Here is a 25,352-nt window from a genome sequence, read left to right as displayed (position 1 = left end):
CCTCTGCCCACGCACTTTTGAAGGCAGTGCAGCCCTGGTCGAAAGCTCTTCACGGTGAATGTCAATCGCGGAAAGAAGCAGAAAGTTGCCTGCCTGGAAGTTTTCTCGGGATTTCCGCTTAAAAACAATCGTGGGTGTGAAAATCCTGTGGATAAAAACGACTCTAAGCTAGCCTAGCACCTGCAGTACCCCTACGCTTTGAGTAATCCCGATTAAAAGCTCCCTAACGACGGCAAACATGTCGGAAAGATCGAAAGGTGACGTGTCTCGCGTAAACAACAATGCCAATCCGACGCGTGTCGTTAAAAATCCGCTTTTGAGCGCCTCCGTGACCGGCCTGAGTTTCGATGACTTTCCCAACAAGCCGCAACTGCTGCCCGCCGCCCCGCCCGTGGTCCATGCCACGCCCCCGGCGGCCCCCGTCCTCATCGCTGGCATCCTAAACCGCGGTAAGTGGGTCACGGTTCGCTCGGGAATCCAACGCGGAGTGGGGGTCACCTGTTGCTCGGGTGCGATAATGGTGATGATAAGCTGATAAGCCAGGCACTTGACCTTCTACCCCTTTCATTATACACTGATTTACATTAGTAGATAGCAAGACACTCAAAAATTCTCTAAATCTGGAGCATAGTGAGTAAGGTCAGCTCTTGTTTCGTTTCCTCACAGTTTGTATATCAAGAGGTTAAAGAATATAATGGATATTTGCTGATTGATCCATAAGATAGAATGTTTTCCTTAGAAGATTTTACGAGTGTATTAAGTAGACTTAGTTTAGTTTGTTTCTGGAAGGGATTGGAATGACCTGATTATGCAGAGACAAGTTTAAAGCTTAGAATGCACTTTGCTGTTTTTTTACCTCAAACTTTCCAATCTTCTCAAATGGGATCTAATTGACTTCCTATTTTGATAATGTTTTTACTGATAAGCTGTAGATTAGATGCTTTGGCAGTTTTTTGGCACTTCTTCAGTTTGGAAATGGCTATATAGTTTTATAGGGCACTATTCTTTAAAAACTGCTCCTTTTAACAATATTAGTAGAATCTTCCTTCAACTGACAGGCAGTTCAATCAAAAGTTGTATTTTTACAACTTCTTATCTAGTTTCCATGGCATTTTTATTAGACTCTTTCGAGTTCTCTTCAACTCTTTTTTGGCACAATAACATAACAACAATCTACTCCATGCTCCTAGTGGAGTGGGATCTATATGTGGGCAGCTCCAGCGTAGTCTTTCTACGCCGACAGCACCACACAATGCTCCAGATGAGGGCCGCGATTAGCAGCAAGAGTAGAATGACTCCCAGACAGATGGCTGCGATGGCGGCTTCGTTCAAATACACATCTCTCACATCGATGGTCAGGCTCCTCTGATTGCCTGCCGCATCGAAGGCAACAAGGGACACCCTAGGCTCGCAGCAAGATGCCATGTAAGTCGCCTTCAGGGGCTCTGTGCTCCCAGCCGTGAAATAGTTCCTGTAGAACAGGCCCTCCGGCGGCGTTGCCTGCAAACGCATCATGCCCGACTGCCAGTCCTGAGCTGTGACATCCAGCGTCCAAAAACGCTCGCCGCAATTCAGGGAATCGGGCGTGAGATAGTCACAGCGGCTGCCAAACTCCCACGATAATGAAGGTCCAGTTGAGTCCTTGAAGTTACATCAAGTAATTAAGATAACAGTGATAAATCTGTGATTAAACATACCTGAGCATCTATGCTGGTCACTACTTTGAGGTTGACTGCCAGAGTGGATGTTTCACGCCCATAATTGGTGAAGGTGATGCGATCTGTGGTGCCCTGAGCTGTGCCAGTGGGCACCAAAACTGTCAGACGAACTGTGGCAGTCTCCTGGGCGCGCAGGTTCAATCTACAAAGGCAAAAATACTTAGTTAACTAGCCAAGAGTTGACTTTAATCTTCACCAACCTGGTGGGACTTAGCTGGACCAGGAAGCGCCGCTCGTCGGTGACCTGAATGGTGGAGTACACTGTCTCTGTTTTCATGTTGGTAACCTCAAAAAGCAGCGAGGCTGTTTGCCCAGCCATCACCAAAAGTTTGGATTCTGTGCCTAGCTCAATTTTGGTGCCACATCGCTGGAGAAGCATTGCATTGAGGGTGCTTCTCGACTGTCCCGTGGAGGAGGCCATCAGGGTTTGGTTCAGGTTTGGAGATCTTTGGATTTCCTTCTCCGAAAAGGTTTCGATTTCGTTTTTCGGCGAGTCCACATCCTCCTCTAGCTTCTCGGTGTCCTTTTCCCTGGCGGGAAACTGGATTTTGGCCGATTTGGGCTTTGTTTGGCCGCTTTTGTAGTAGCTATCGATGCGTTTGATGATGTCGCCTGTGGAAAAAGAGGGAAAAACATTGTAGAATCAGCTACGCACACGTGTTTTTTCATTATATGGAAATGCTGCGATGATGGCGTCAACACTGACGTTCTCATCCAAGGTTGAAGAGCGGTTATCAGCCCGAGATTCGTGTTCGTTCGGGCAAACAGATCCCGGGCTGTTATCACTCGAAACAGAGCACCAGAGCAATCAATTAGCTAACGGGGGCTCAGTTCTGTGTGGCAATCGATACCGCCGGGTTGTTTGTTACTTGTTTATGGAATAACTCACCCAAAAACACATCCGCTTTTCTTTCGGCGCGTACGAACACATTGTACTTCTCGTTCAACTCCGGCTGCAGTTTCAATTTGAAAGTTGCGGCGCGTCGCAGCTTATTCAGGGGTACGTAGGCATCCAGTTCTTGGGGATTCCACGTCTCGGATACATTAACTCCGTTGAATTTGGCCAATTTCTTCAGATTGATCTCTAAAAAAGGTAAACACGAAAAATAAACAAAAATCGAACAGCTGTTTGCCATTCGCCACGCAGCGCGGACAGTTGTTACAGGTGTTTGCCCGGCGTTGCCAGACCTGCGTAGTTTGCTCCACTTTCAGTTAAAACATCAAAATTGTGCAATAAATATTTAATTTGTGGGACTTCAAAGCATGTATTTTAAAACCACAATGATAATTATTAATTAGCAGACATTGAATAAACAGATTTTGCGGCTATCCGGAGACTACTGCAAGACCTTGGCAACCCTGGCCTGGCAGCTGCGCCGTAGTTGTTGTGTAAAAAAAACACGTCTACAAAATCGCGACAAAAACAATAGTTTCTCCTTGTGAAATCAGCGAATTACGAACGATTAAACGCCGCTAAAGTGTTGACAAAGAGCCATTTTAATTGCCGGTCTAGATCAGTGCTGACGACATAGCCAGCAAGTGCAAAAACCCACAAAAATTGGGCACTTTTCAACGTGCCCTTGACAGTGAGGCGATTTGCCTAATTTTGTTATTAAAAATGTACGTATGTATGTATCTATGTGATTTTAAGAGAAAAAAAAACATTTCAAAGATATAAAAGAAATCGAAGTAGAAAAAACTACCTAAAATGTCAGATTCATTTGCAAAGGCCTGGATGTTTGTCAATTTTTCTCTTCTAATTTACATATATTACAAAATATATGTGTTTTTATGTGGGGTTTAAATATAAATACCTCTCCGAAAAGGTCACAACACTTTTGGAGTTGAGGAGGGCAATGAAAAAACCTCCCCAAAAATTGATTTCTTCAGAGTGCTCATGCATATACAACGTGCACTTGTACTGGTAACTTCCGGGAGATAACTTTGTTTATAATCGGCTGTTCGAAGAGTTATAAAAAGATTGCAATACTTTCACTAGTTATTTTCGGTTTGTGCGATAAGGCGATGTTTTTTACTCGAGACGCGTTTTATTCCATCACTTTTGAGTCATAATTACTTGCTGTCTGACCCTATGCAATCTTCATTTTATAGCTATACAATATAAATATGGACTTTGTCCGGTCGTTCAACGTGGCGTATGATTAATCTAAGGGAACGCTCGTTGAATTTGATCCATTCTCCTAACCATTGTACGTTTTAAGTTAGTCAACAAAAGCTTTTTGTGCCGGACAGTTGGAAGTGCTCTAGATTAAATTGGTTTGCAAATATATATATATTCAATACTCACCTTTGAGGACGAAACACAGTAAGGACTAGAACACAAAGTGCGGTTATAAAGTTAGGGTGAATTCCGAAAAATATATAATTGTATAGCTTCACACACAAGGTAATCGATTTTAACTGGCAAATTTGTATTATAATGTTTGTAATACAGGTATTTGGCCAAATAATTTATAGCCCATTAACAGTCGCCATTTAAAATCGTTATCTTTTGTGTGGTTAAGTGTTAAATCAGTTTGCTTTTTATCGTTTTCGTTTTATTTGTGGACCCTTACATACTAAAACATTTATTACTTTGTATCTGTAAAACAGTAAACATGTATATTGAAAATTCTTTGTACTACAGTTAAGTGTTAAGTGTTGTCTTGTTGAGCATTATTATAAAACTAGCGTTTTGGTTAAGGAAAGCGTTGGGACTTCGGCTATATACAAGGATCAGCATAGCTGACTTGGGATTAGAGAGCAGCGATTCATTGGGGGTTAGTCATGAATCTTACGAGCTAAGGACATAAATTACACAGTAGTACAGTTGTCATTCCATCTGGGAAGTTATTGAAAGCTTGTGCCATTATCAAGAGGATTAGACTTAGGATCTAGGTAGGTTTGGCACACAGACTCCTACACATTAAACTCTCTAAACACTAAAATACAACCCTGCGTTAGTAGGTGCGGTAGAGCAATTGGAGTCGGTGCTTGTATAACTCGGTTCGAGAAAGACTAACCACCGTTCGGCGTCTCCATTGTGGCCCGTCTCATATTCGCATCGATGCGCACATGGAGACTGGACAACGTAGTGTCCACCGGCAGATCCAACTCTTGTACGCCCTGATACGCGTCCGCCACCAGGGTGAGCTGAAAGATAAAATCAGATTTAGAATGTCTTGTAAATCCGGCTCGGAGGACCAATATGTATTTACGGAATCAGGCTCGAGGGACCATTGCTTAAATTCTTAACATCTCTCCTAAAATAGGTATATTTATTAAAACTTTCAACATTCAGATATACTGATATACTGCTTCTGTGCTCCCCCGAACCCCCTAAGACCGGATATTCGAATTGTGTTGATTTCTAGTTCCGCATTGCAGAATTCGAGTACAAAATACTTGATTTGCCATTTTCGCTGTGTGGGCTAGGCTTCCTTTCTACCAACAGACTTGCCCTTCACTTTTCTTTCCATAACCTAGTTTTGCAGTGGCCGCACAGCAAACAAAAGATGCACCATCATCGACAACAAGTCGCGCGGTCTTGAGCACCACCTGTCGCGGCTGCCGTTGCCGCCTGGCCACTGGAGAGGTAATCCAAGTGGCTCCGTCTCAGTTGGCTGCTTGGGCAACACTCGGCTGGATCTGGTTGCCACTTTCAGTTTCTCAACACCTAGGCCTTCCCCGCTGAATCTGGCTTTGGCTCGCACATTTTAATTACCCCAATTGCGGGTCAGGTTTGCTGATTGCTGTTGCTATCATCGCGCTCATATCTCACCGTGTTGCCAGCTATGTGCTGTCCGTGCTCGGTGCTCACGATGTGGATGATCTCGCCACCAGATCGGATGGCCACCTCGCCCAGGATGCCGCCCACTGCGTCCTCCGTTTCGTTCTCGCTGCCCGAGCGCTCACCGTACCAAAGCAGGAAAAGCTAAAGAGATTCGGCGATTGTTAGATGATTTAGAATTCAAAGTTATAGATGGTATTTCTTTGGGGTAACCTTTTAGGGGTTGATCAACTCACCCTGATCCTTTTCTTGAGCAGAGTGATGGCCGCATCTTGAACCAGTTCCGTGTGCGGGGGAATCGCTGCTGTCGAGATGAACACGGCACTGTCGTAGGGAACCAGCTCGGCGGCATGGAGAACGCCCACAAATGAGTTGCCTCCCTCGTGTTCCTTGGTGCTATTCAAGCCAGCGATGAACTCGCGGGTATTGTTGAAGCTGAAGGCAGAGGGGGCACCTATAAAAGAGTAATTCAGTTGAATGAGATGGGGAATATTATATTAAGCATAGCTCTAAACAAGAACGATAAATAATTTTTGAAGAAATAATTTTCTAAGGAAGCTGACTCACCATCTCCATTAAGCGTTACCAAGACAATCTTGATGTCGATGTTCTTGTCCTGCAAAGCATCGATGTAAAGTCGCTTCGCCTGCTCCAAGGACGCGGATGAGGGATCCACAATCACGGCCAGGGGCATGCGGATGTAGACATCCTTGATGTAGTTGCGCAGCTGATCCGCGGGCAGCAATTCCGGCTTTGTGACGCCGGACACTTGGATGTGTTTGGGCTGTTTTCGGGGACTGGGCGTTGTAGTTGTTGATGTGGTCGTCGTTGTCGTTGAGGTCGAAGTGGTGGTAGTTGAGGTTGTGGAACTGGTAGCAGCAGCAGGGGGAGGATTGGGTGCCAGGGTGGTGGCCCAGGGGAAGCCACCGAATCGAGCTCTTAGAATGGGCAAAGGAGCCTGAGTAGAGGTAGAGGTGGTAGTCGTGGGATTCGGTTTCACCTCCGCCGGTTCATCGTAGTATTCATCTTCTGTGGAGTATTTAAACTGATTGGGTTTGTCCTGACTGGGCAGTTGTTGGACCTGAGCCTGGGGAATGGGCTCCTGGTGCTCTACTCGGTAGAACTGATCAGCAGGTGGAGGTTGGTCTTCCACCGATTTAGTGGCCTCTTCGTCCACATAGTCGGGTGTATTGTCCTCCTGCTCACGTTGCGGGTATCTTTCCGCCTTGGCCTGACGCACATACTCCGGGATCATGGTGGTGGCCGCTCTGGTGGTGGTGCTGGCCACCACCTCATCCTCCGACCCGTCCTCGTAATAGTAATCCTTAGATGGCTTGTCCACCTTGGACACACGTTTCTGGGTCGGAGCATCCTCCATCATTTCGGAGGCTGTGTTCTCCTCGGAGTACGGAGCCATTGTGTTTATCCTGCCCTCCATGGGCCGCATGGTGCTCATTTCCTGCTCCATGGTCTGGGAGCTTTCGGTCTGATCCTCCTCCAGGCTATTCCGATGCTGTTGCATCTCCTTTTCCACCTCGGCGTCCAGTTGAGCCGGGTCGTAGATCTCATCGTTGCCTCCCAGGCTGGAGCCCACCATCTCACCGCCATAATCCTCATCCTCGGCAGATACTGTGGAACTCAGGAGCAGCGCCACCAGGAGCACTCTCAGCCAAAGCCGCGTTCTCAAAATCATTTCGTTTGAATTATAGGTATTTGCCTCTAGCAGTCCTCACTTGTCACCATCAAAGTCTGCAACAATGAAAAAAAGTCGGACAAAATATGTCAAATTACAATTTTTGGAAAGCTTTTGAGAGTTCAATGATTGATGATTGATTGGCTGACTTCTTTCGCTTACTTAATTGACGCAATTATTTATGATTATTTCGAGTTCACTCTTGTCGATCCGTTATTTTTAGTTTTTTCTATAGATTTTGTGTTTTTTAGTCTGCTTTTTTCCGTCTGTCTTCCTTTCAACACTTTCGCAATGTGAAAAAGTGAAATGTTGTGACTGCTCGTTGTCATTATCATCTTGTTATTAAAATCATTTGAAATAATTATGCCTGACAAATCGAACATTTATAGCAAATTGCCAGAGCAGAGATTTGAGAAAATTTCCATTTAGCTGCGAAATTCTGGGAATTACATGCCAAATTTGTTTTGGTATTTTGAAAGTTTTTTAAAATTGTTGAGGGAAATGAAACAAAAACTGTCGGAAGTGTCCAAAGCTCAGTCCGAAACTAGAACTTTCAGGAAACACATCAAATAAGATTAGATTATTGGGTGCATTAAAACTGATCTATAATCTGGTGTTTGCCTTGTTATAAAATAATTCAAAACAGGTTTAATTATTAGTAATTAATTTGAAATACATGTTGAATCCGAAAGATACAAAACCTCAACTGTCATCAAATTACTTTTCAAAAATGCCTTGTAACCTAAGTAAAAATAATAACATGTTTCTTTTGTAGAGCCAAAAATATTTTGCAAAAGTCATGTTCATGAGCATGCAATTATGTAAAGATAAGCCTTGATGCTTGGAACTTATCCAAATCACTTAATATAAACAGACATAAAAGACAGCTAAAACGCTAGTACGTGTATCCGATGAAAAGTTTGGCCGAAAACCAACTAAAAGTCCAAGTGGCTCGTCGGAAAAAAACCGGGTAGGGTATTAAAAACATGTATACAAAGATATGGTCAAGGTTTTGTTAAACCTGCTGCAGGTGAGGAAAATAGAAACACAGAAAACGAAGACGACGTTGACAATAAAGCAAATTTGCCATAAAGAAGCAAAAAAAAATACGACTTCTCGTGGCTGTGTAAACTCGAACATGTGAATTCGTTTGTGAATAAAAATAAATGTTTAAACTTGATTTACGCCGGAGGGAACACGCTAACTTTTTGGCTTCAATTTGATCAATTTATAATATTTAATTAAGCAAATGTGATTAGCACATTCGTTAAGGCATCATGCAAACGATTTTATGATATGCCATTTTCCTTTGCACACGCCGTTTTGTGCACTTCAACTTTTTGCTGCATTTTTGCAGCCGTTTTGTGCTGGAGTTGTTTGAATAACAAATTGCCCACAAATCAATTTGAGTGATTGATTTCTTGGCTCTCGCCTCGTGATGTGCAGCGTAAAAAGAGCTTTACGGAGGGGCGTTTTGCCCCCTCCAAGCTAAAAAAACGAGCAGCTGCCATTAATTAACAATATGCAAAGCCGCAAAAAACAAAAAACAGTATAAAAAAATAAAACAAAATGAAATATACACTCAAGTCGAAATCCAAAAGTATCGCATTGATGCGTAAAATGGAAATAAATTAAGTTAAAATATTCTGCGTTCGTTTTTCTCGTTTGGCAGGCTGCCTGAATCAACTTCAAATTGATTTGTACATTTTGGTGCGTTGCAAGGTCACTCGATCGGCGGTCGGAGGGGGATCATGCAATTTAATGGCCAGAGCTTAGGCCTCTTTTGAGGTCTGGAGGTCTCCCCAGTCCGGATTTTCTCTTTTTCAAAACTTTGCCATGATAAATTCGTTTAAGACACGTTCGTCGCTCGTTTCCATACTTGGTTTTTATCGGCTTAAATGCTTAAATCCATTGCCCAATCCCCATTCATAAGTCATCTTCGCGCTAATGCTGTGTGGGGTTTACTTTTTAGAATCTCAGCCTCCGCAGGTCACGTATTTCTTAGGAAGATTTCCACAAACCAAGCGGAACTCTTTAGTTCCGAAAATTGAAAGTTTTTGGGGAAAGCTAGTTGGGAAATAAATGCAGTCTCAGAACTAAAGCCACATAAAAACTTTTCAAAACATTTTAAAGAATACATTTAAAAAATGTATATAAATCTATTACTCAGCGTTGAAAATCTAGAAGGTACATATCAGTACTCCATTACTTCTAAAGCACTTAAAGATTACAACTCAGGCGTGATTGAAGTGGCCCATAACGGTGCAAACTTCAATGGGGCTCTTCACTGTTTATAGGCACTTCATTTTTGTAATCAAGGAAAAGTGCTTAGATAAAGACTGAGCAACAAACCCGCTGGGGCAGTTCATCAATCAGCCGCAAAAGCCGTCAGCAGCTGATTCGCTGGGGCTCATAAAAAATACACAGCGCCAACAAAAAGGTTCTATAAACAAATTAGAGAGGCGAGCACGTTGTCGGTTTTTATTTATTTACATATTTCTCTTCGCTGTTATTTTGTTCTTTTTTTTGTAGCTTTTGCAATTACGTGGAGTCAGTCGACGAGATGTGATTAACAGGCGCGTAAGCATTTATTTTCGCTATGATTTTTATATCACTCGGACGTTACTCTGCCCGTTTTTATGGCCACAGCGAATTAATGAAAAATAATTGCGAAAATTATAAATTCAAATTGCGTTTCCCTCCCCCCTGGCGTTCTGGCTGGCCCCTTCGTGTCAGCTGAATCGACTTGAAATGCACTCTAATTGTGGCAGCTTTATTTGACGATCATCAGCGTGGAATAGTTGCGGAGATCTGGGGAGAACTACGGGTGGCCGGGGGTCAGACCCTTTAGAGAACCCACGCGCATTTATTGTTGATTTTCTTGGCATTGAAAAGCCAATTGACTGTGTTTGTTTTGTTCGAGCTTGAAAGCCTTTTGAAGGGTTCTATTGGGCCCAGCCAGCCACAATTAACAGTCGTAAAACTAATGGGATTCAGTTGGCCGAACTAAACGTGTACGCTTTTAGTGCTGCATAATTGTAAATTGAAATCAACTGGATTCTATATTTTACTGGTTCCGGATTGCTTTTGTTATATTATTAAATATTTAAATTAGGGTTGCCTTAATTTATTCTTGCACTTGCCTCTTATGAAACTTCTTGTCGACGTGGCCTGGACTCAAGTCAGCGTTCCAGGTTTTTGGTTTAATACAGATTATTAAATGTTTTGGCGAATTTTTGAAATTCAAAACAAATGACTTAGGCAACAAACTTGTTTTCTCCTTGCCGTGCGCGAACGAAAAAAATCTCAATGAATTTTAATTACACTTAAAGCGGTGCACTTTATTTACGCGTTTTGCCCACTTCTTTGCATTGTTTATTAACTTGCAGATTATGCAAATCACGACAACAACACCGCACAGAAATTCACTTGCAGCTCGAAATTTACGCTCGGAATTTATGGGAAAACAAGCGAAGGAAAAAAATGTGTTTTTGAAACTAAGAGCGTTCGATTTTCGGCTGTGTGTTGGATTAACCCGTTTAAAAAATATATATTTCTCGGGCGCGACTCGAAGTTGGTGGTTTGGTTGGGCGCTTTTGGCAGCTGCCTTTTTTTGCTGGCGATCGCGTCAACGTCTCAAATGAAACTGAAAGCAGAAACACAAGCTGCGGCCAGCGGAGCAGTTCGTTGCTCATTCGCACTCCACAGCCACAGCTACCCATGCCTCCGCATCTACCTATAGCTCTGCTCGGATCAGCTCGTCGGATCGGCTCTCTTACGCGGCCGACTGGGCAGGTATATGGCTCTCGGTATGGGCAGAGCCGTAGCTATATGGCCACAGCGGTTGGAATTGGAATTGGAATCGGAATCTAGAAGAGCGTGCCACTGATAAACCGGGCCGAAGCAACGTGATGGAGCAGCTGAGCTGATGCCACAATTGGATATGTTCATGACACGATTGTTCGGTGGCAGCGCCATGGAAATACTCGTATCTTCCAGCAGCCAGTTGGCTGCTCTGTTCCCATGGTATCATCAACCTGTTATGCAACCAGTGCTATATCATTCTCGGCACCAAACATGCTGCTATCACAGCTGAAATGTCAAGATCCTATCATGTTAATGTCTCGTAAATATTAACATTTTACTCACTATCAGCAAAGCAGACTTGTAGATTGAATGTAAACTTACTTAGAGCTTAAAAAATTGAAGAGAGTTAATTGTATCTGGCGGATTTCTACTTTTGATAATAGTTCTTTTGTGTGTTAAAAATAGCAGTCTTTTATAAAAACTGTTTTAAAAGTGATATATAAAAAGTGGAATATAAAACCAGTAATTATATATATTTAGGGTTATAAGATAGGGTTTAAAAAAAATTAATTTTACTCGTAATCCAATGTAAGATATTCCTAGCAAATGGTATACAATATTTTGTAAATTTAGTTAATATCATATTAATAATTTTATTTGTTCAAAAGATAATGATTTTTATTTTCATTTCCTTTCTAAACACAATTATATTGCCCCTTTAAGGCCAGAATACGAGAAGCAATGTTTTCAGTCAACCTTCCCAGGCCCTCCGAACGATATTGCTCGAGGAGCCTGAATAGTTCCCCCTCTAAAGAGTCCCCTGAAAGGCGCACGACTCGCTCCATGTCGCCTGCAGCTTTGATTAGTTTTTGGTGAAACTCTGTCAACACATTGAGGATCATTTTCGATTGGAAATTACGTAAGGGCCTGGTCAGCTCTTCTTTCTTGGCAGGAGACCCCGTTAGCATGGGCTGCCCACCATCTTCATTGAATCCTCGAAAATATGCCATCTTTTCCTGCAACGAACTTGAGCTAACGATAGTCTTTCCACGATCGAGATAGGCCTGCATGCTGTCCTTGTAATCTGCATACTCAGGATACGGCTGTAGAGCTGCGATCATTTCCTCCAGAAGTCCCTTCATCAGAATCACCGAATCTTCCCACTGATCATCTTGGAACGTCTTCACGTGTTTGAAGAACTCACAAATAGCTGCATTTTTTCTTTCTGCTGGGCTAGTCCTGACAAATGCCTGTGATTTCAAACAGGATTACATTCTGGTGGGGGTATCCTTTCGAAAAGACTCACCAGCAATGCGAAGAAGAAAATGGTCCGGAGAAACAGCATTTCTTAATTCCTTACAGCTCAATGAGATTTTTCCAGGGCATACGGAGCTTTTATAGGAGTTCTATGAGAGCTCTATACATATATGACACCTTATCTTCAATTTAAATACCACGAAGTAAGAGCTATACAGAAATATATATTTTTTCTTGGTATACTCGTTTCTGTATAAGTTTTATATTATTTTTGCGCTAAATAATAGGTATACATGCTCCTTATTATTTTTATCAATTCCCACAATGTCTAAGTTTAGTGGGTCGCTGAACTGAGATCAAATGTTATTGCTGAAATAACCATGGTATACAGTGTGCTAAAGCCTATTTATTCAAGTTCAAAGTTATTAAATTCTGCCACTTTTTCTGGCCAAGTTCTTTGCATGTTGACCTTTTTTTTAGGGAGTCATTATGGCGAAAAAATAACCGCATTGGTTGCATGCAAACTGAATAACTAATCGCCTGGGCGGTCGTCAAATCCATGCAAAACAGACCGACTCTGAACTTGTGTAGGAAGTTCGACTACCCGCCTGGCCGGCGCATTAAAATGGAGCGTGAAATGAATTTAATATGACAACCCGGCTGTCAGTCGCTGATAGCATCAATAAAATCATAATAAATACAAGCGCGTATGTATATACACTGGGCAATGTGTGTATATTTCTTGATTTAAATACTGTATGCGGAAACGTTGAGGCTTCCTTCGACTCTGCTTGTGAGCCATAAAGGGTTTAGCAGGCCTGCTTTCTTTACCTGGCCCTTACGAATTCCATAGAAATTAGTTTGCCCCAAAGGGTGAGTACCTGAATGCCGAATAAAGCGAAACTATTCGTTTGCCTAAGAAAAATGTCTGGCACAAACAAGAAGTTCTCTCTTGTAAAACCACACATTGTTGTTGTTCCCGCAGAACCCTTGGTTGTTAAAAAAAAGTGTAAACACAACTACGACGTTTAGTACAATGATTCTGGTGCCATTGAGCTTGTATGACAAATTGCTGAGCGTCTTGTGAGTGACTTGACGTATTTCCCAAGCCGATTCGTGCCCATCTTGACCTACGTGCCTCTGCCGAAAGCTTCCTAATAGTGGGGTCTTTGGCAGAAACCATTGAACCACTCCATATTCGGCTTTGAGTAGCCGCACTACGTTGAGTTATTAAGTATTAGTTGTGAGGCTTCACTGAGGAGGCATGGGTATGTGGTCTAAGTTCTCGTATTTTTAAATTTTAGGAACCATAAAATGTTATTTTAAACAAGAATTTATAAAATTATTGTCTGAATTTAAATTGTATTGCAAGATAAAGATCCTCAAAAAATCGTAAAGGGTGCATAAAAGTCGAAAGAGCTGAGCAAGGAGCTCCCCGCAATTTGAAAACAAATTTATTGCATCGAGAATTTATGCAGCTCACGCAATTTTCACTTTGCGAATTTTTCGCTGTTGTTGTGCTTTCGTTAATAATTATGCAATCAGTTTTTGTAGCTCGCCTCCTCGGCGCTTTGCTTCTGCTCTCTGGCACTGCTTCAATTAACAACTTTCCGGCATCGAACGCGAAAGAAAACCCCTCTCAATAAAACAAATTAAATATTTGGCAATCGTTTTGTGTTGATTTTTTTCGATTATCGTTCCATTTGCCACTTGGCCGGCCTGTGATTTTGTTTGTGCTGCTGTTCACATGTCGCAGCCGAGGCTGGTTTAATTTTATGATGAATATATAAACACGTACGCATGTCCCAAGAGTGTTAATCAAAAATTACCAACTTGTTTTCGCAGTGCCAGCCGCCAAACGAGCCTCTCGAAGAACCAACTGGTGCAAGGCGGTGTCAGCTTTTGTTAATTTCGCTGGACTTTTCTCACCGATCACTTGGATACTTCACTATTATCCTTAGTCCTTTCGATATGGTTTCACTTGCACTGCGTTTGCGTTCACTGAAGCACGACTGTCGATCGACTAAAACAAGTCCACTAATTACTGACCTTTTTGTACCTGTCACACTGCCATATTTTGTGTGCTTTTGTGGCTCATAAATTGTTTAAATATTGAACAATTGGTTGCAAATGGATGTATGTAGATAAGAGTTGAAAGGGAAAGCCACACCTAGTGCCGCTCAATCGATAAGATATATAGAAGGGAGTCATAGGAATCCGCAATCGGAATTACCCGGAGGAAGCGAGATTGTGGCAGATGCGTCACGTGTCGGTGGGTGTGGCAGTGGGTGGCTGACACAATTAGCATGCCCCAGCCCCATGTGCCCGGGGAAAAAAAGACGAAAAATTCCTTCGAAAATATGTGATACCCATCACCTTTTTCACCTGAACCTTTGGCTACCTGAGTTTGTTGCCTAAGTCTTTCGTCTGACATGATTCACTTCCTTTAAAAGGGTCACGGGATTTTGGGAAGTACCATGAATCGTATATCACGGACCTAAAGTAATCTTTATTTAAATAGTGCTAGTAGTATCTTGGATAAGATGGGAAAATTGAGAAGAATGTGGATGGGAGTAAAAATGCTTTATCTGGATTTTCGATTTCTTACACGATTTCCGTTTAAAAAGTTTACCGTGACTTAAATAAACAATTTATAGTAATTAATGGCCTTTTAAGTTTAGTTTTGCCTTGACTAAATTTATTTTTAATGGAGTATTTTTAAAAAATACACTTAAACAAAGATAAAACGCTCTTCTATTGCCGAATCTTTGTTCGTACCAAAACCTTAGAAGATCTTTCGCAGGTCACAACTTTTTAGTTGAATATGGGTCTGTTCTTAAATCCATCTTGCAAATGTAGACTTCGTCTAAAAGGTTCCAAAAAAAACCTTTTCCAGATAAGACACAGGTAGTTTTCATTTATTTAAGTGGAGTACAGAAGTCTACACAGAGGAGAGCTATAAAAATGACAGGACATTTTGCAAAGGTAATTAGTTCTTTTGAATGCCTCAGAAGATGCGTTTATTTCTAACAATTTGTTCACTCAATGTGTTGGTAAGCATTTGTCAGGAGAAAAAATCCATTTGGTAATTGTATATATATAACCCTAGAGCCTCATCACTGGACTTCCTTTGGAAGAGGAAAATAATTGCGAATTCTTAAAGCCTGTTAATACCGACGACTCGTGGTCAAATATGTTTGATAATGTCATTGAATCTCTGGAAGAAGCCATCAGTCGTGCTTCACAATCCGAAAACTGCGCTTCCCAAGTCGAATTCCTTCAAAGTAGCTTGGATCGTGCTGAGAACATTTCTGCCCCAGAAGAAAAAATGGAGTACGTCGTTAAATTTATAGATCAGCAAGCAGTTCACATGAAAAAGGAACCAGAACGCACACATTCCTATTTGGGAAAAAGTGTGATTAATTTATTTCAGAAAACAGTGGCTAAACTTACGCAATTAAGCAGAAAAATTATAAGTGTGTCCGAAACAATAGATGAGAAATTAAGCATGGCAATAGGTGGGAAAAGGAAATACCTTTTTGGAAATTAAGTGCGAAAATCCCAAGAGGATTGAACTTACCTTTAAGAAGGTGAGCTTCTTACCAATATGTTTATATTTCATCAAATACATTAAATAAATGTGTGCTAACTAGAAATGTTATTTTTAGTATTTGTATTGCAAGTGAGTCTGGCGCAGAAAAACCTTTAAGATAGAGTATTGACAGTCGTGCCCGGTTTATTTTTATTATTTAGCCGCTGGCAGACCCAGACTGGCCGTCGTCTCGAGCAGCTTCTTCAGCACCATTGGCGCGTCGGGCAATTTCCAAAAAGCACGCATTTTATTGAGATTTATTTTGATTTAATTTCGGCCTCTTTTTCTGCTTTTTTTTTGTTTTTTGCCTGGGGGTTCAATGCCAAACATTTTTGCCATCTTCTGTTTTCTTAGTTATCTTTTTTTTTTGCATTGTTTGAGATTTTTGGACCGCGTTTTTGGCATGCGACCTGCACGAGCCTTTGGCCAGCGTTTAAATTCCCAAATTGATGGCAATCTTATTTTGGGGCAGCTTTTAGAGGCATTGTTTGTGGCTGTGTTGTATGCTTTGGGTATCCTGCAAATGATTTCATCGTGCTTGACGTGCTCATGTGGGCCTTAATTGTTTTATTTGAGTGCCATTATGTGCAGGCACTTGGGACAGACAGACGGAGCCCTGGGTTGGAGTTGAAGATCTTTCAGATGCTTCTTCTTTTGAGCACTGAAGTGCCCGAAATCTGGTTATGATGTCATGCCCAAAAGTAAAACAAAAATTCTTCTTCCACTTTTTATGTACGTTTATTTTTTTGGTTTAGGGGGCAATTTGAATGAATTATGCTGTTCTACTTTTTTCCACCTTTGCGGTTAGACGAGTAAGGCGTCTATATTTATTTTAACACATTTGTCGTAATGCGTCATTGTCATTGCGAGCATTTGTAAATATTAAAACAAAAAACCACCTCAAGCTCAAACTGAAAACTGGAAATTTTTCGTCGTTATTTAATATTTTCCAAGCCCCACCTCGGGCAGTTGCCATAGCTAATCTTTGTCTAGTCGTTACAAATGGCGATCCTAAAAGTGACAACAAAATGTCGACAATGTCAAGTGCTTTAAAGTGGCGAAAATATGCGACGGAAAATCTTTTTTTGTGATTTAGCGGTTTTACTTGACACATTTAAAAAAAAAGAGAAATACAACTCTTTTTTATTTCACTATTAATCAAATTTATAAGTATTATGGGATATCTTTACAGTATTTATTATCCAAATAAATCGAAACCCGTGTCTCTTATCGGAACTTTCATAGTGACTTAATATTTATATAATATAGTAATATTGGGGCTTTTATAGTTATGTTAAAGGTAAGACAAAAAGCAAAAGTGTGAGCCACACATAACTTCTCAAAGAAGAAGCTTACTTTTAATAATTATATATTACAATAATGGCTCACAAATAATGTTAATTGAACTCTTACCATGTTTCCACCGAAACCATATGTTTTCATATTCACTTGTGAAATCCCTATTATTTCCATTCGCTCGTTACAATATTAGCATATTGATGGGATGCCTTCTAATAGCTTAATAACTTACCCATGAAAGTGATTAATCGACTTGATTGCACACAACTTAATAGAAATTACTTCGTCGAATGGAACACAGATATTCAAATGAACCCGGCTATTCCGGACGCATCTTCGTGGTCCTCAGAGCAGGTCTATGTGCTTGAAAGCTACCCGACTTAATTCAAAGTCCGCATTTTAAATCCCATAATTTGCCATAATTCTAAATCATGGGTCTGTGGCTCGGAATCTGGTTATGCAGCTGCGGCAAAAATGCCAAACTCGCTTTTAAGTATGTGAACAATGCAGTTCTTAAAACAGTCCCAAGTGGAGGTGTGAAAACCTTTTGGCCAGCGAATAGCCCGTTCGGATCCAATCACGTTTCAAGATCGAGGTGAATTCTTTGACGCATTTGCTGGCCAAACGACACGTTTGCCATGTTTTGCGGGCAAATGCTTTCATTTCGCATTCACCGCCCCACATCGCAGAGCTTCTTCTACAAATGCCGTGGCATTTGGGGCCGCTAATGTCAAGATTTGGCTTTTTATGACATCCCCCGAATGCAAGAGTGAAAAACCCGATTCGGGTTTATGGTGTGGATTTGCCCGCCACGAGAGGTTAACTTACCCGTTTGCCTGCCTTCTCCCCATGGTTTTTTCTGATTATTATGGGTTAATCAAATGGCTGAGCCATTAAAACTATATTAAATCGGACGGAAGGCGGAAATAATTCAAGTTGGCAATTATACGAAATGGTTTACCTTCCCAAATTGTTATTTAAAAACCACACAAGGATTTTGGAAACTAATTGCGCTTTAGACTTCAGATTAAAAGTGATGGGGCATTTCAGGAAAGCGAATAAGGACACTTCTTATGAAAGGAATGTATACATTGAAAAAGAGAAATGGTATTGCTAGTAGTTTGCTTAGTTGAATCTCTTCTCTTAATAATAACCCATAATCCTAATCTCCAAGTCCGATCCCACCTCCAATTCAAAGTAAACCCGTTTTGATCGGTTCCGTTTCTAATTGTGTTTGTTCGCCGGTCGATATCAATTTGCATCCATTAGAATAAAACATTTTGTTGTGGTTTGATTTATATTTAAACTGGCACGATAGTTGGAAGTTGGTCATACCCTTCCAACCAAGCTCTTCTAGTTAATATACTATCTTAGCATCTCTAATAATAATACTATTCTTTTTTTATTTTCAGAACCGAAAACTTTGGTTACCGTAGGCCAGCCATCGAGCATTGACGAGAGCGAGGCGCTCGACGAGATTAACTTGAATACCAGCAGCGAGGATTCACTAGGCGCGGGAGGAACGAGTCCATATCAAGGAGCAGGCGATCGAAACGCCAATCCCCTGTTGGAGCCACCTCAAGAAGCTGGCACCGATTCGCTGCTGAGCCAGGCGGCCTCCTCCTTCACCGCCCTGCCAGCGGTGGCCTCCAATGTTTTTTCCACCTTCTCCAAGCGCATCTATGCCGGCAGCAGGGAATCCTCGGAGGAGCCCAAATTAGACATTCAGCCCACATACATTCAGCAGGCCAACTACGTTCAGCCCGTAGCTCCAGCACCTGCACCCTTCTACGCAGCTCCTCCTCCTGCTGCAAACGAGGTGGTCGCCCCCGAGCCACCAAAGTTCTACGCACCAACTGAGATTCCGGCGGCGAACGTAGGAGTTCCTGGTCCCCCGCCCGCAGCAGGAAATCCCAATACCTATAGATTCACCGCCAGAAAGAAGCTATACGCCCCCATTCCTGGGTTGTCCGAGCAATCCGGACAGGGTGCACAGATTCCACAGGCTCCTCAAGCGGCTCCGTCGTTCCAGACGCCACCATATCCACCGCAGCCTATCCCAGCAGCAAACTCTGCTCGCTTTGACATATCAGCTCAGCCAGCTCCAGCTGCCGCAGAGGAGCGCAAATCAGGCGGTGGTCTGTTCTCACTGACCAGTCTTGTGCCCACGGGAGTTCTGCAGAACATCTCGGGACTCGTGCAATCCGCCACAGGCCGAAGCAGTGAGCCAGGGTATACCAATCCTCCTCAGCAAACAGGAGGCTTCTTTGACGTTTCGACCGGACCACCAGCTACATCATCGAACTTATTTGGCGGTTCGAATCCAGGCTTGCCGCCAGGAAACAACTATTTTGTACCGGATCAAGCTCCACCTTTACCCTCAACCGAGGCAGTAGCTCCCACTGCTGTGGGAAGTTTCTTTGCACCACCAGTTCCTCTGCCTGGAGTACCACCAGTAGCTGCGCCCCCAGCTGTTGGAGGATTCTTTAATCCCGCACCAACGTCAATTGCCTCAGGAGTTGCGCCTTCAGTTTTCACTCCAGGAGCAGCCCCACCTGTTGCCACACAAGGTGTTCCATCCATTCCTGTAAACGCAGCGGCAGTACCACCAGCAAATCTCCCGCCAACTTCTGAAGTAGGAGGATTCTTTACTCCTGCAACAGAAACAATCGGCCCAGGAGCACCGCCCTCAATTCCCGCTGGTTTCACTCCAGGACCTTTTCCTCCTGTTGCCCCACAAGCGATTCCAACAATACCTGTATCGACAACAGCAGCACCACCTGCCACTCTCCCTCCTACATCAGCTATAGGAGGATTCTTTAACCCAGGAGAAGCTCCGCCCGATGCCACGTCACAAACAGTTCCAACAGTAGCTGTAAACGCATCAGGAGCACCACCAGCCGGGTTCTTTCCTCCAACAGCCTTTCCTCCTGCTGCCCCAACTGCTTCTAATCCGAATACCTTGCCAGGCGCTCCGCCAGTAGCAGCTGTTCCACCGCCAGCCGCTGGACAGGCTTCATATCGCCTCCAAAAGGGCACTCGCCTGTACAAGAGTCCATTGACGGCACAGGAAACTGCAGTAACATCTGGATTTGCCGCTCCTTTGCCTCCCACATCTGTAACACAGGCAATTTTCAACCCGTTCGGAGCACCTGCTTTACAGCCAGAAAGTCAAGGCCACCAAGGAGTTCCACTGATTACACAGCCGGTTTACCCGCCCGCAGTTCCCCCTACAGGCCAAGTACCAGAAATCGGTCAAGGATTCACTGCTCCACAGCCAGCAGTCTCTGCAATTTTTGCTCCTCCACCAGCGGCATCAATTGCAAATGTTGTTCCACCACCAGCAGTAACTTTAGCTAATTTCGCTTCTCCGCCAGCAGCAACTGTTGCTCCTCCACCAGCAGCATCAATCTCAAGTGTCGCTCCGCCACCAGCAGCACCAATCGCAAGTGCCGCTACTCCACCAGCAGCATCAATCTCAAGTGTTGCTCCTCCTCCAGCAGCATCAATTGAAAGTGTCGCTCCTCCACCAGCAGCTTCTATTACAAGTGTTGCTCCTCCACCAGCAGCATCAACCGCAAGTGTTAGTCCTCCACCAACAGCATCTATTGTTAATCCTCCTCCAACTGTTGGTATAGCAAGCGTACCGCTCTTCGCCGCACCAATTCAATCCTCCTCTGGAATTCCTTTCTTTAACCAACAATCGACAGACGCAGGAGTACCAACTGCTTTTATCCAAAGCGAAGTTCCAGCTGCACCTCCAACAGCTTTGGAAGCGTTAGTCCAAGGACCTCCACCAGTTCAAGGAAATTCCTTGTTTGCGGCAACAACCTCAGCCAGTTCCTTTTTTGTTCCCCAACCGTCGACGGAATCTGCTCTGTTTACTTCATCAGGAAGTGAAAATCTGGTTCAAGAACCATTATTGACCCAAGGATTTCCATTCTTTGCACCTCCGCCAACAGGGACAGCGGGAATAAATCTTTTTACACCACAGCCTAACCAGGAGCAAGTATCATTAAAAGAGGAACCCAAGCAGTCCCAGACTGAAGAGCAAGCTATATCTGCACCTCCAACAGAAAGCACTCAAGGCGTTAACTTGTCAACGGCACTCAGCGAAGCTCCATTCTCTGGACCTCCTGTTATCGAACCCCTTGTAGAAGATACTCCAACGACCAACTCAGAACCAGATCAAGGATCTATAACATCTCCGGCTCCGTCTGCACCAGTGGAACAAGATATTCCATTATTCGTGCCAGTGCCAGCTTTATCGGGACAAGGTCAGGGTGTACCATTGTACCCGCCGCCACAAACCGGATCTATCGGTGCCAGCGGCCAAATTGCTCCCCCGCCAGCGGCTTCAAGTGGTTCCTTGATTGCTTCTGATCCTGTAACATCATCAGTTTCGTCTTTCTTTTCTCCTGCCCAAGAGCATTCTGCATCTGCATTATTTGCTCCACCACCAGCTGCAAATACCACAATATTCACACCGGCTCCGCCAACAAATTCTTCGTTGTTTGATCCGATACCAGCAGCCCAAACTGCACCAGAAGTGGTTCCGGCAACATCCGCTGAGATAGTTGATGCTCCGGCAGCCTTCTTTGGAACTCCAGAGGCTAGCACCACCAATCTGTTCCAGAGCACTACCGAGACTCAAACGGTTTTCAGTCCATTTTCCCAAACTAAAGCTACGCCTTTGATTCAGGAATCTGGACCGGAGTTGGTTCCTCCTCCGATTGGATTTTTCGCAGAGCAGACCGAGGCCGAAACACTCAACCATCCACCACTTGCCCCATCGCCCCTGCAGAGCTTCTTTAACCCACCACCAGGAGCAGCTGCCTCCGCGGACTTTAACTTCTTTGGGAGTCCTACACCCGGAAGCGTGTTTCCAGATTTGCCAGTCCAGCAGGGAATTGCACCGCCACCCCTGGCTCTAGAGCCACCTGCGGAAACTGGTGACTCAAGTACAGGCCCAGCTCCTCTCGGATTCGAGTTGCTGAGTCAATCCCAGCAAGCGCAAGACCAAGCGCCAAGTTCAAACGAAAATTCCTATCCAAATTCAAGTGTCAACTCCTTCGCCGGCTATTTTGGTGGCACCAGTGTCCCTCCGGTACCTTTAGTAGCACCTGAGCCAGCAGCAGCACCTGTGGCTCCAGTGAAAAACTGCGATCCGGTAAACTTCTTCGACCAGGTGCCCCAGTCTCAGTCACAAATACAAGTCAACGAGGATCAGCGCATCCAGAACTTCTTCAACAATCCGCCGCTTCAAGACCAACCCGCTGCACCGGGTGAACTCAAGTACGACATTGTCCACAGTGGAGTGGCTGTGAAGCAGCTGCAGGAGCGATCCCAAACGCCCATCTCCAACCTTGTCGAGCCGCCCTCCTCGGCCTGCTCCGAGTTCTCCACCCTCGCTCCAGCTCCAACTCAGACCGATCGCCAATCAGGCGAGGACCTGTTCCAACAGCACCTGGGCGAGTTACCCGACGAGGTCCTCAGAGAACTCAGAATGGCGAACGCCAACGGCGACAAGGGCCAGGTGGCCACACCTCCCGTGGCAATAGTAAGTTTAACAGATATTTAAAATTTGTTTTATTTATTATTTACCATTCTCTGTAGACTTACTCACCTGTGGTGGTCCATTGGTTCTACAAGCGCAGCGTGGACACAAAGTTCATCTGGACACCATTCAGTCACTATGATTCAGCCCTTCTGGAAACCAGTCTAAATCTTGGTAAGTTTGTGTTTTACTTTTATTCTTTAGGTAAATGATTTTATGATTTATATTTTATATTTTTCAGACGATTCTACTTTGATAATTCCCGTCGAGGGTGGACGCTACGATGTGAATATCAAGGAGCGCACCAAGACGCCCGTTTACTGGGAGGGAAAGGCCATCGAAGTACGGCGCTGCTCTTGGTTCTACAAAGGAGTTGACTCCAAGTACGTGCCCTACACCGAGGATACTGCCGCCCTACTTGAATCGGAATACAAGCGATCCGCCGAGACTGGCGAGTGGCATCAGAAGATCATGTTGGCCAACGGCGAGCAGGTGGTCTTCCACGGACCCACCGTCATCGTGCACTTCTTGCCGCAACAGAATGCGGACACCTGGGGAGCCAGCACGCAGGGCTCCATGCGACCACGGGTGGTCAAGAGGGATCTGGATGATTTTACGATCGAACAGGGCGAGTCCCAGCGAGTGGATCACCTGCTTTTCATGGTCCACGGCATTGGATCCGCCTGCGATCTGAAAATGCGATCAGTGGAGGAAGTTGGTGGGTTACAAAGAAAGATTATTCAGTGTATCATGAAAAATATAATTACTTCCTATTTTATAGTGGACGACTTCCGGGTAATTGCCCAGCAGCTGGTTCAGTCGCACTACAAAAACTCTACCGACATGGGTCTGGTGGGTCGCGTTGAGGTCTTGCCCATATCCTGGCACGGTCACCTGCACTCCGAGGAGCTGGGCATCGACGAAAAGCTCAAGTCCATCACCCTGGAGTCGATTCCACGCCTGCGAAACTTCACCAACGACACGCTGCTCGACGTGCTCTTCTACACCAGTCCCAAGTACTGCCAGAAGATCATGAACACAGTGGCCGATGCACTGAACGACGTGTACCTTAAGTACCGAATGCGACATCCAGAATTCAACGGAGGAGTCTCGTTGGCAGGACACAGTCTTGGCTCCCTCATCCTGTTCGATCTGCTGTGCCATCAGGAGCCCCTCAAGGAAAGCGAGGAGGAGAATAAAGTGAGTTTAGCTTCAACCACCAATAGTACATATTTTTTCAAGCAATTAATTTATCCATTAAGGAGAATCCCGACCAACTGCCCCAGAAGCAAGCTCAAAAGGTTATGCTCCCGACCAGCGATCTTCTGCCCAAACAGGTCAGCTATGCGATGGGACCGGAGGGGACTGGCCAGCCCGTGATCACATACACCCAGCTCATATTCCACCCGAAGAAGTTCTTCGCCCTGGGCTCGCCCATCGGCATGTTTGTGACCATTCGGGGCATCGATAAGCTAGGCCTCGACTTCCACCTGCCCACGTGTCCGGGTTTCTACAACATATTCCATCCCTTCGATCCGGTGGCCTATCGTATCGAGGCCCTTGTCAATCCGGACATGAATGGCATTCGGCCGGTGTTGATTCCCCACCACAAGGGACGCAAGCGGATGCACCTGGAGTTAAAGGAGACGATGACACGCGTGGGTGCGGATATCAAGCAGCGCTTCATGGACACATTCAAGACCACGCTGGACAGTGTCAATTTCCTGGCCACGGTGACGAAGGTGAAGAAGGAAGCCGAGGAATCGCTGGAGAAGGAGACAAGTCAGACATCTTCGCAGGCCTTGCAAAAGCAGAACGAAGATCAGGACGAGAGCTCTGTGGCCAGCTCGTCCTGCAAACTACGAAATCGCACCGATTCCTGTTCGACCACGGCTTCCGATCCCGAGTTCATCGAGCTTGATTTTCCGCTGGGAAAACTGAACGACTCAAAGCGGGTTGACTACGTGCTCCAGGAGGCACCCCTGGAGTTCATCAACGAATATATTTTCGCCCTGAGCAGCCATGTGTGCTATTGGTGGGTAGTCCTCCTCATCTACTGATATACTAATTTACTAACGAATTTTGGGTTCGCTAATACAGGGGCTCCGAGGATACGATCCTGTTCGTGATGAAGGAGATCTACGCCAGCCTGGGCATCAGCACCGACAGCCAGGTGCCGCAGTCCTCCATGACCATCGAGCGACCCGTCTCCCACGAGAGCAGTGTCAGCAATTCGCTGTTGCCGATGTGAGTTTACCAAACCACACGAGAGCTCTGTGGGATCGGACGACTCCACGACCCACACACACCCTAACTTTATATATATTTAGTACCAATTTATTTAGATGTTATTTGTTAGCCGAATCATACAAAGAATTTTCCATATGTGCAACTCTAACATGGTTAATGGTATTATCAAAGTAAGAAGTCTTTATCGTTTGAGTGACTAATCCGAAATCGAGTTCTCGAGCCTTACAAATTGACCTATGTATTTACCGGATTGGCACCGCAGAGTGCTGTTTGTTATTTTTGTAATATCGCCTGTGTGTAATTGACTTTGTAACATTTATGCTAAAAACAATGTAATGTCTAAAATTTTTAAAATAAATATCCATTGTTTTCGAATTTGGCGGGAATGT

General features: G+C 44.2%; 4 protein-coding genes across 7 annotated transcripts; 2 read left to right on the top strand and 2 right to left on the bottom strand.

Moving 5' to 3' along the window:
- The first annotated feature begins 59 nt into the window (after positions 1-59).
- On the top strand, positions 60-25,338 carry LOC108032503 (uncharacterized). 2 transcript variants are annotated; one of them, XM_044094076.2, is made up of 7 exons: positions 60-449; positions 18,569-22,716; positions 22,773-22,887; positions 22,955-23,431; positions 23,495-23,913; positions 23,979-24,748; positions 24,814-25,338. In XM_044094076.2, exons 1-7 carry the CDS (start codon positions 239-241, stop codon positions 24,962-24,964), a joined length of 6,291 nt encoding a protein of 2,096 aa, XP_043950011.1. In that variant the 5' UTR covers positions 60-238; the 3' UTR covers positions 24,965-25,338. The 2 variants fall into 2 exon arrangements, with proteins under 2 accessions (XP_043950011.1, XP_016961817.1); XM_017106328.3 differs by having other exon boundaries at positions 23,976-24,748.
- LOC108032506 (uncharacterized) lies at positions 1,099-14,274 on the bottom strand. 3 transcript variants are annotated; one of them, XM_050885660.1, is made up of 9 exons: positions 14,095-14,274; positions 6,076-7,257; positions 5,745-5,962; positions 5,500-5,652; positions 4,742-4,871; positions 2,608-2,802; positions 1,919-2,330; positions 1,698-1,860; positions 1,099-1,641 (listed from the first exon to the last, which is right to left on the bottom strand). In XM_050885660.1, exons 2-9 carry the CDS (start codon positions 7,199-7,201, stop codon positions 1,174-1,176), a joined length of 2,865 nt encoding a protein of 954 aa, XP_050741617.1. In that variant the 5' UTR covers positions 7,202-7,257; positions 14,095-14,274; the 3' UTR covers positions 1,099-1,173. The 3 variants fall into 3 exon arrangements, with proteins under 3 accessions (XP_050741617.1, XP_016961819.2, XP_016961820.1); XM_017106330.3 differs by having other exon boundaries at positions 14,099-14,274; XM_017106331.3 differs by lacking the exon at positions 14,095-14,274 and adding an exon at positions 10,345-10,867.
- LOC108032332 (uncharacterized) lies at positions 11,637-12,456 on the bottom strand. Its single transcript, XM_044094078.2, has 2 exons — positions 12,315-12,456; positions 11,637-12,258 (listed from the first exon to the last, which is right to left on the bottom strand). The coding sequence occupies exons 1-2, from the start codon at positions 12,351-12,353 to the stop codon at positions 11,704-11,706; spliced, it is 594 nt and encodes a 197-aa protein (XP_043950013.1). The 5' UTR covers positions 12,354-12,456; the 3' UTR covers positions 11,637-11,703.
- On the top strand, positions 15,278-15,926 carry LOC108032507 (uncharacterized). Its single transcript, XM_017106332.3, has 2 exons — positions 15,278-15,318; positions 15,375-15,926. The coding sequence occupies exons 1-2, from the start codon at positions 15,280-15,282 to the stop codon at positions 15,813-15,815; spliced, it is 480 nt and encodes a 159-aa protein (XP_016961821.2). The 5' UTR covers positions 15,278-15,279; the 3' UTR covers positions 15,816-15,926.
- Positions 25,339-25,352: the final 14 nt, after the last annotated feature.

The sequence above is a fragment of the Drosophila biarmipes genome, chromosome 2L, assembly GCF_025231255.1.
Source record: "Drosophila biarmipes strain raj3 chromosome 2L, RU_DBia_V1.1, whole genome shotgun sequence".
Lineage (NCBI taxonomy): Eukaryota > Metazoa > Arthropoda > Insecta > Diptera > Drosophilidae > Drosophila > Drosophila biarmipes.
This window is presented reverse-complemented; position numbering and strand designations above follow the sequence as displayed.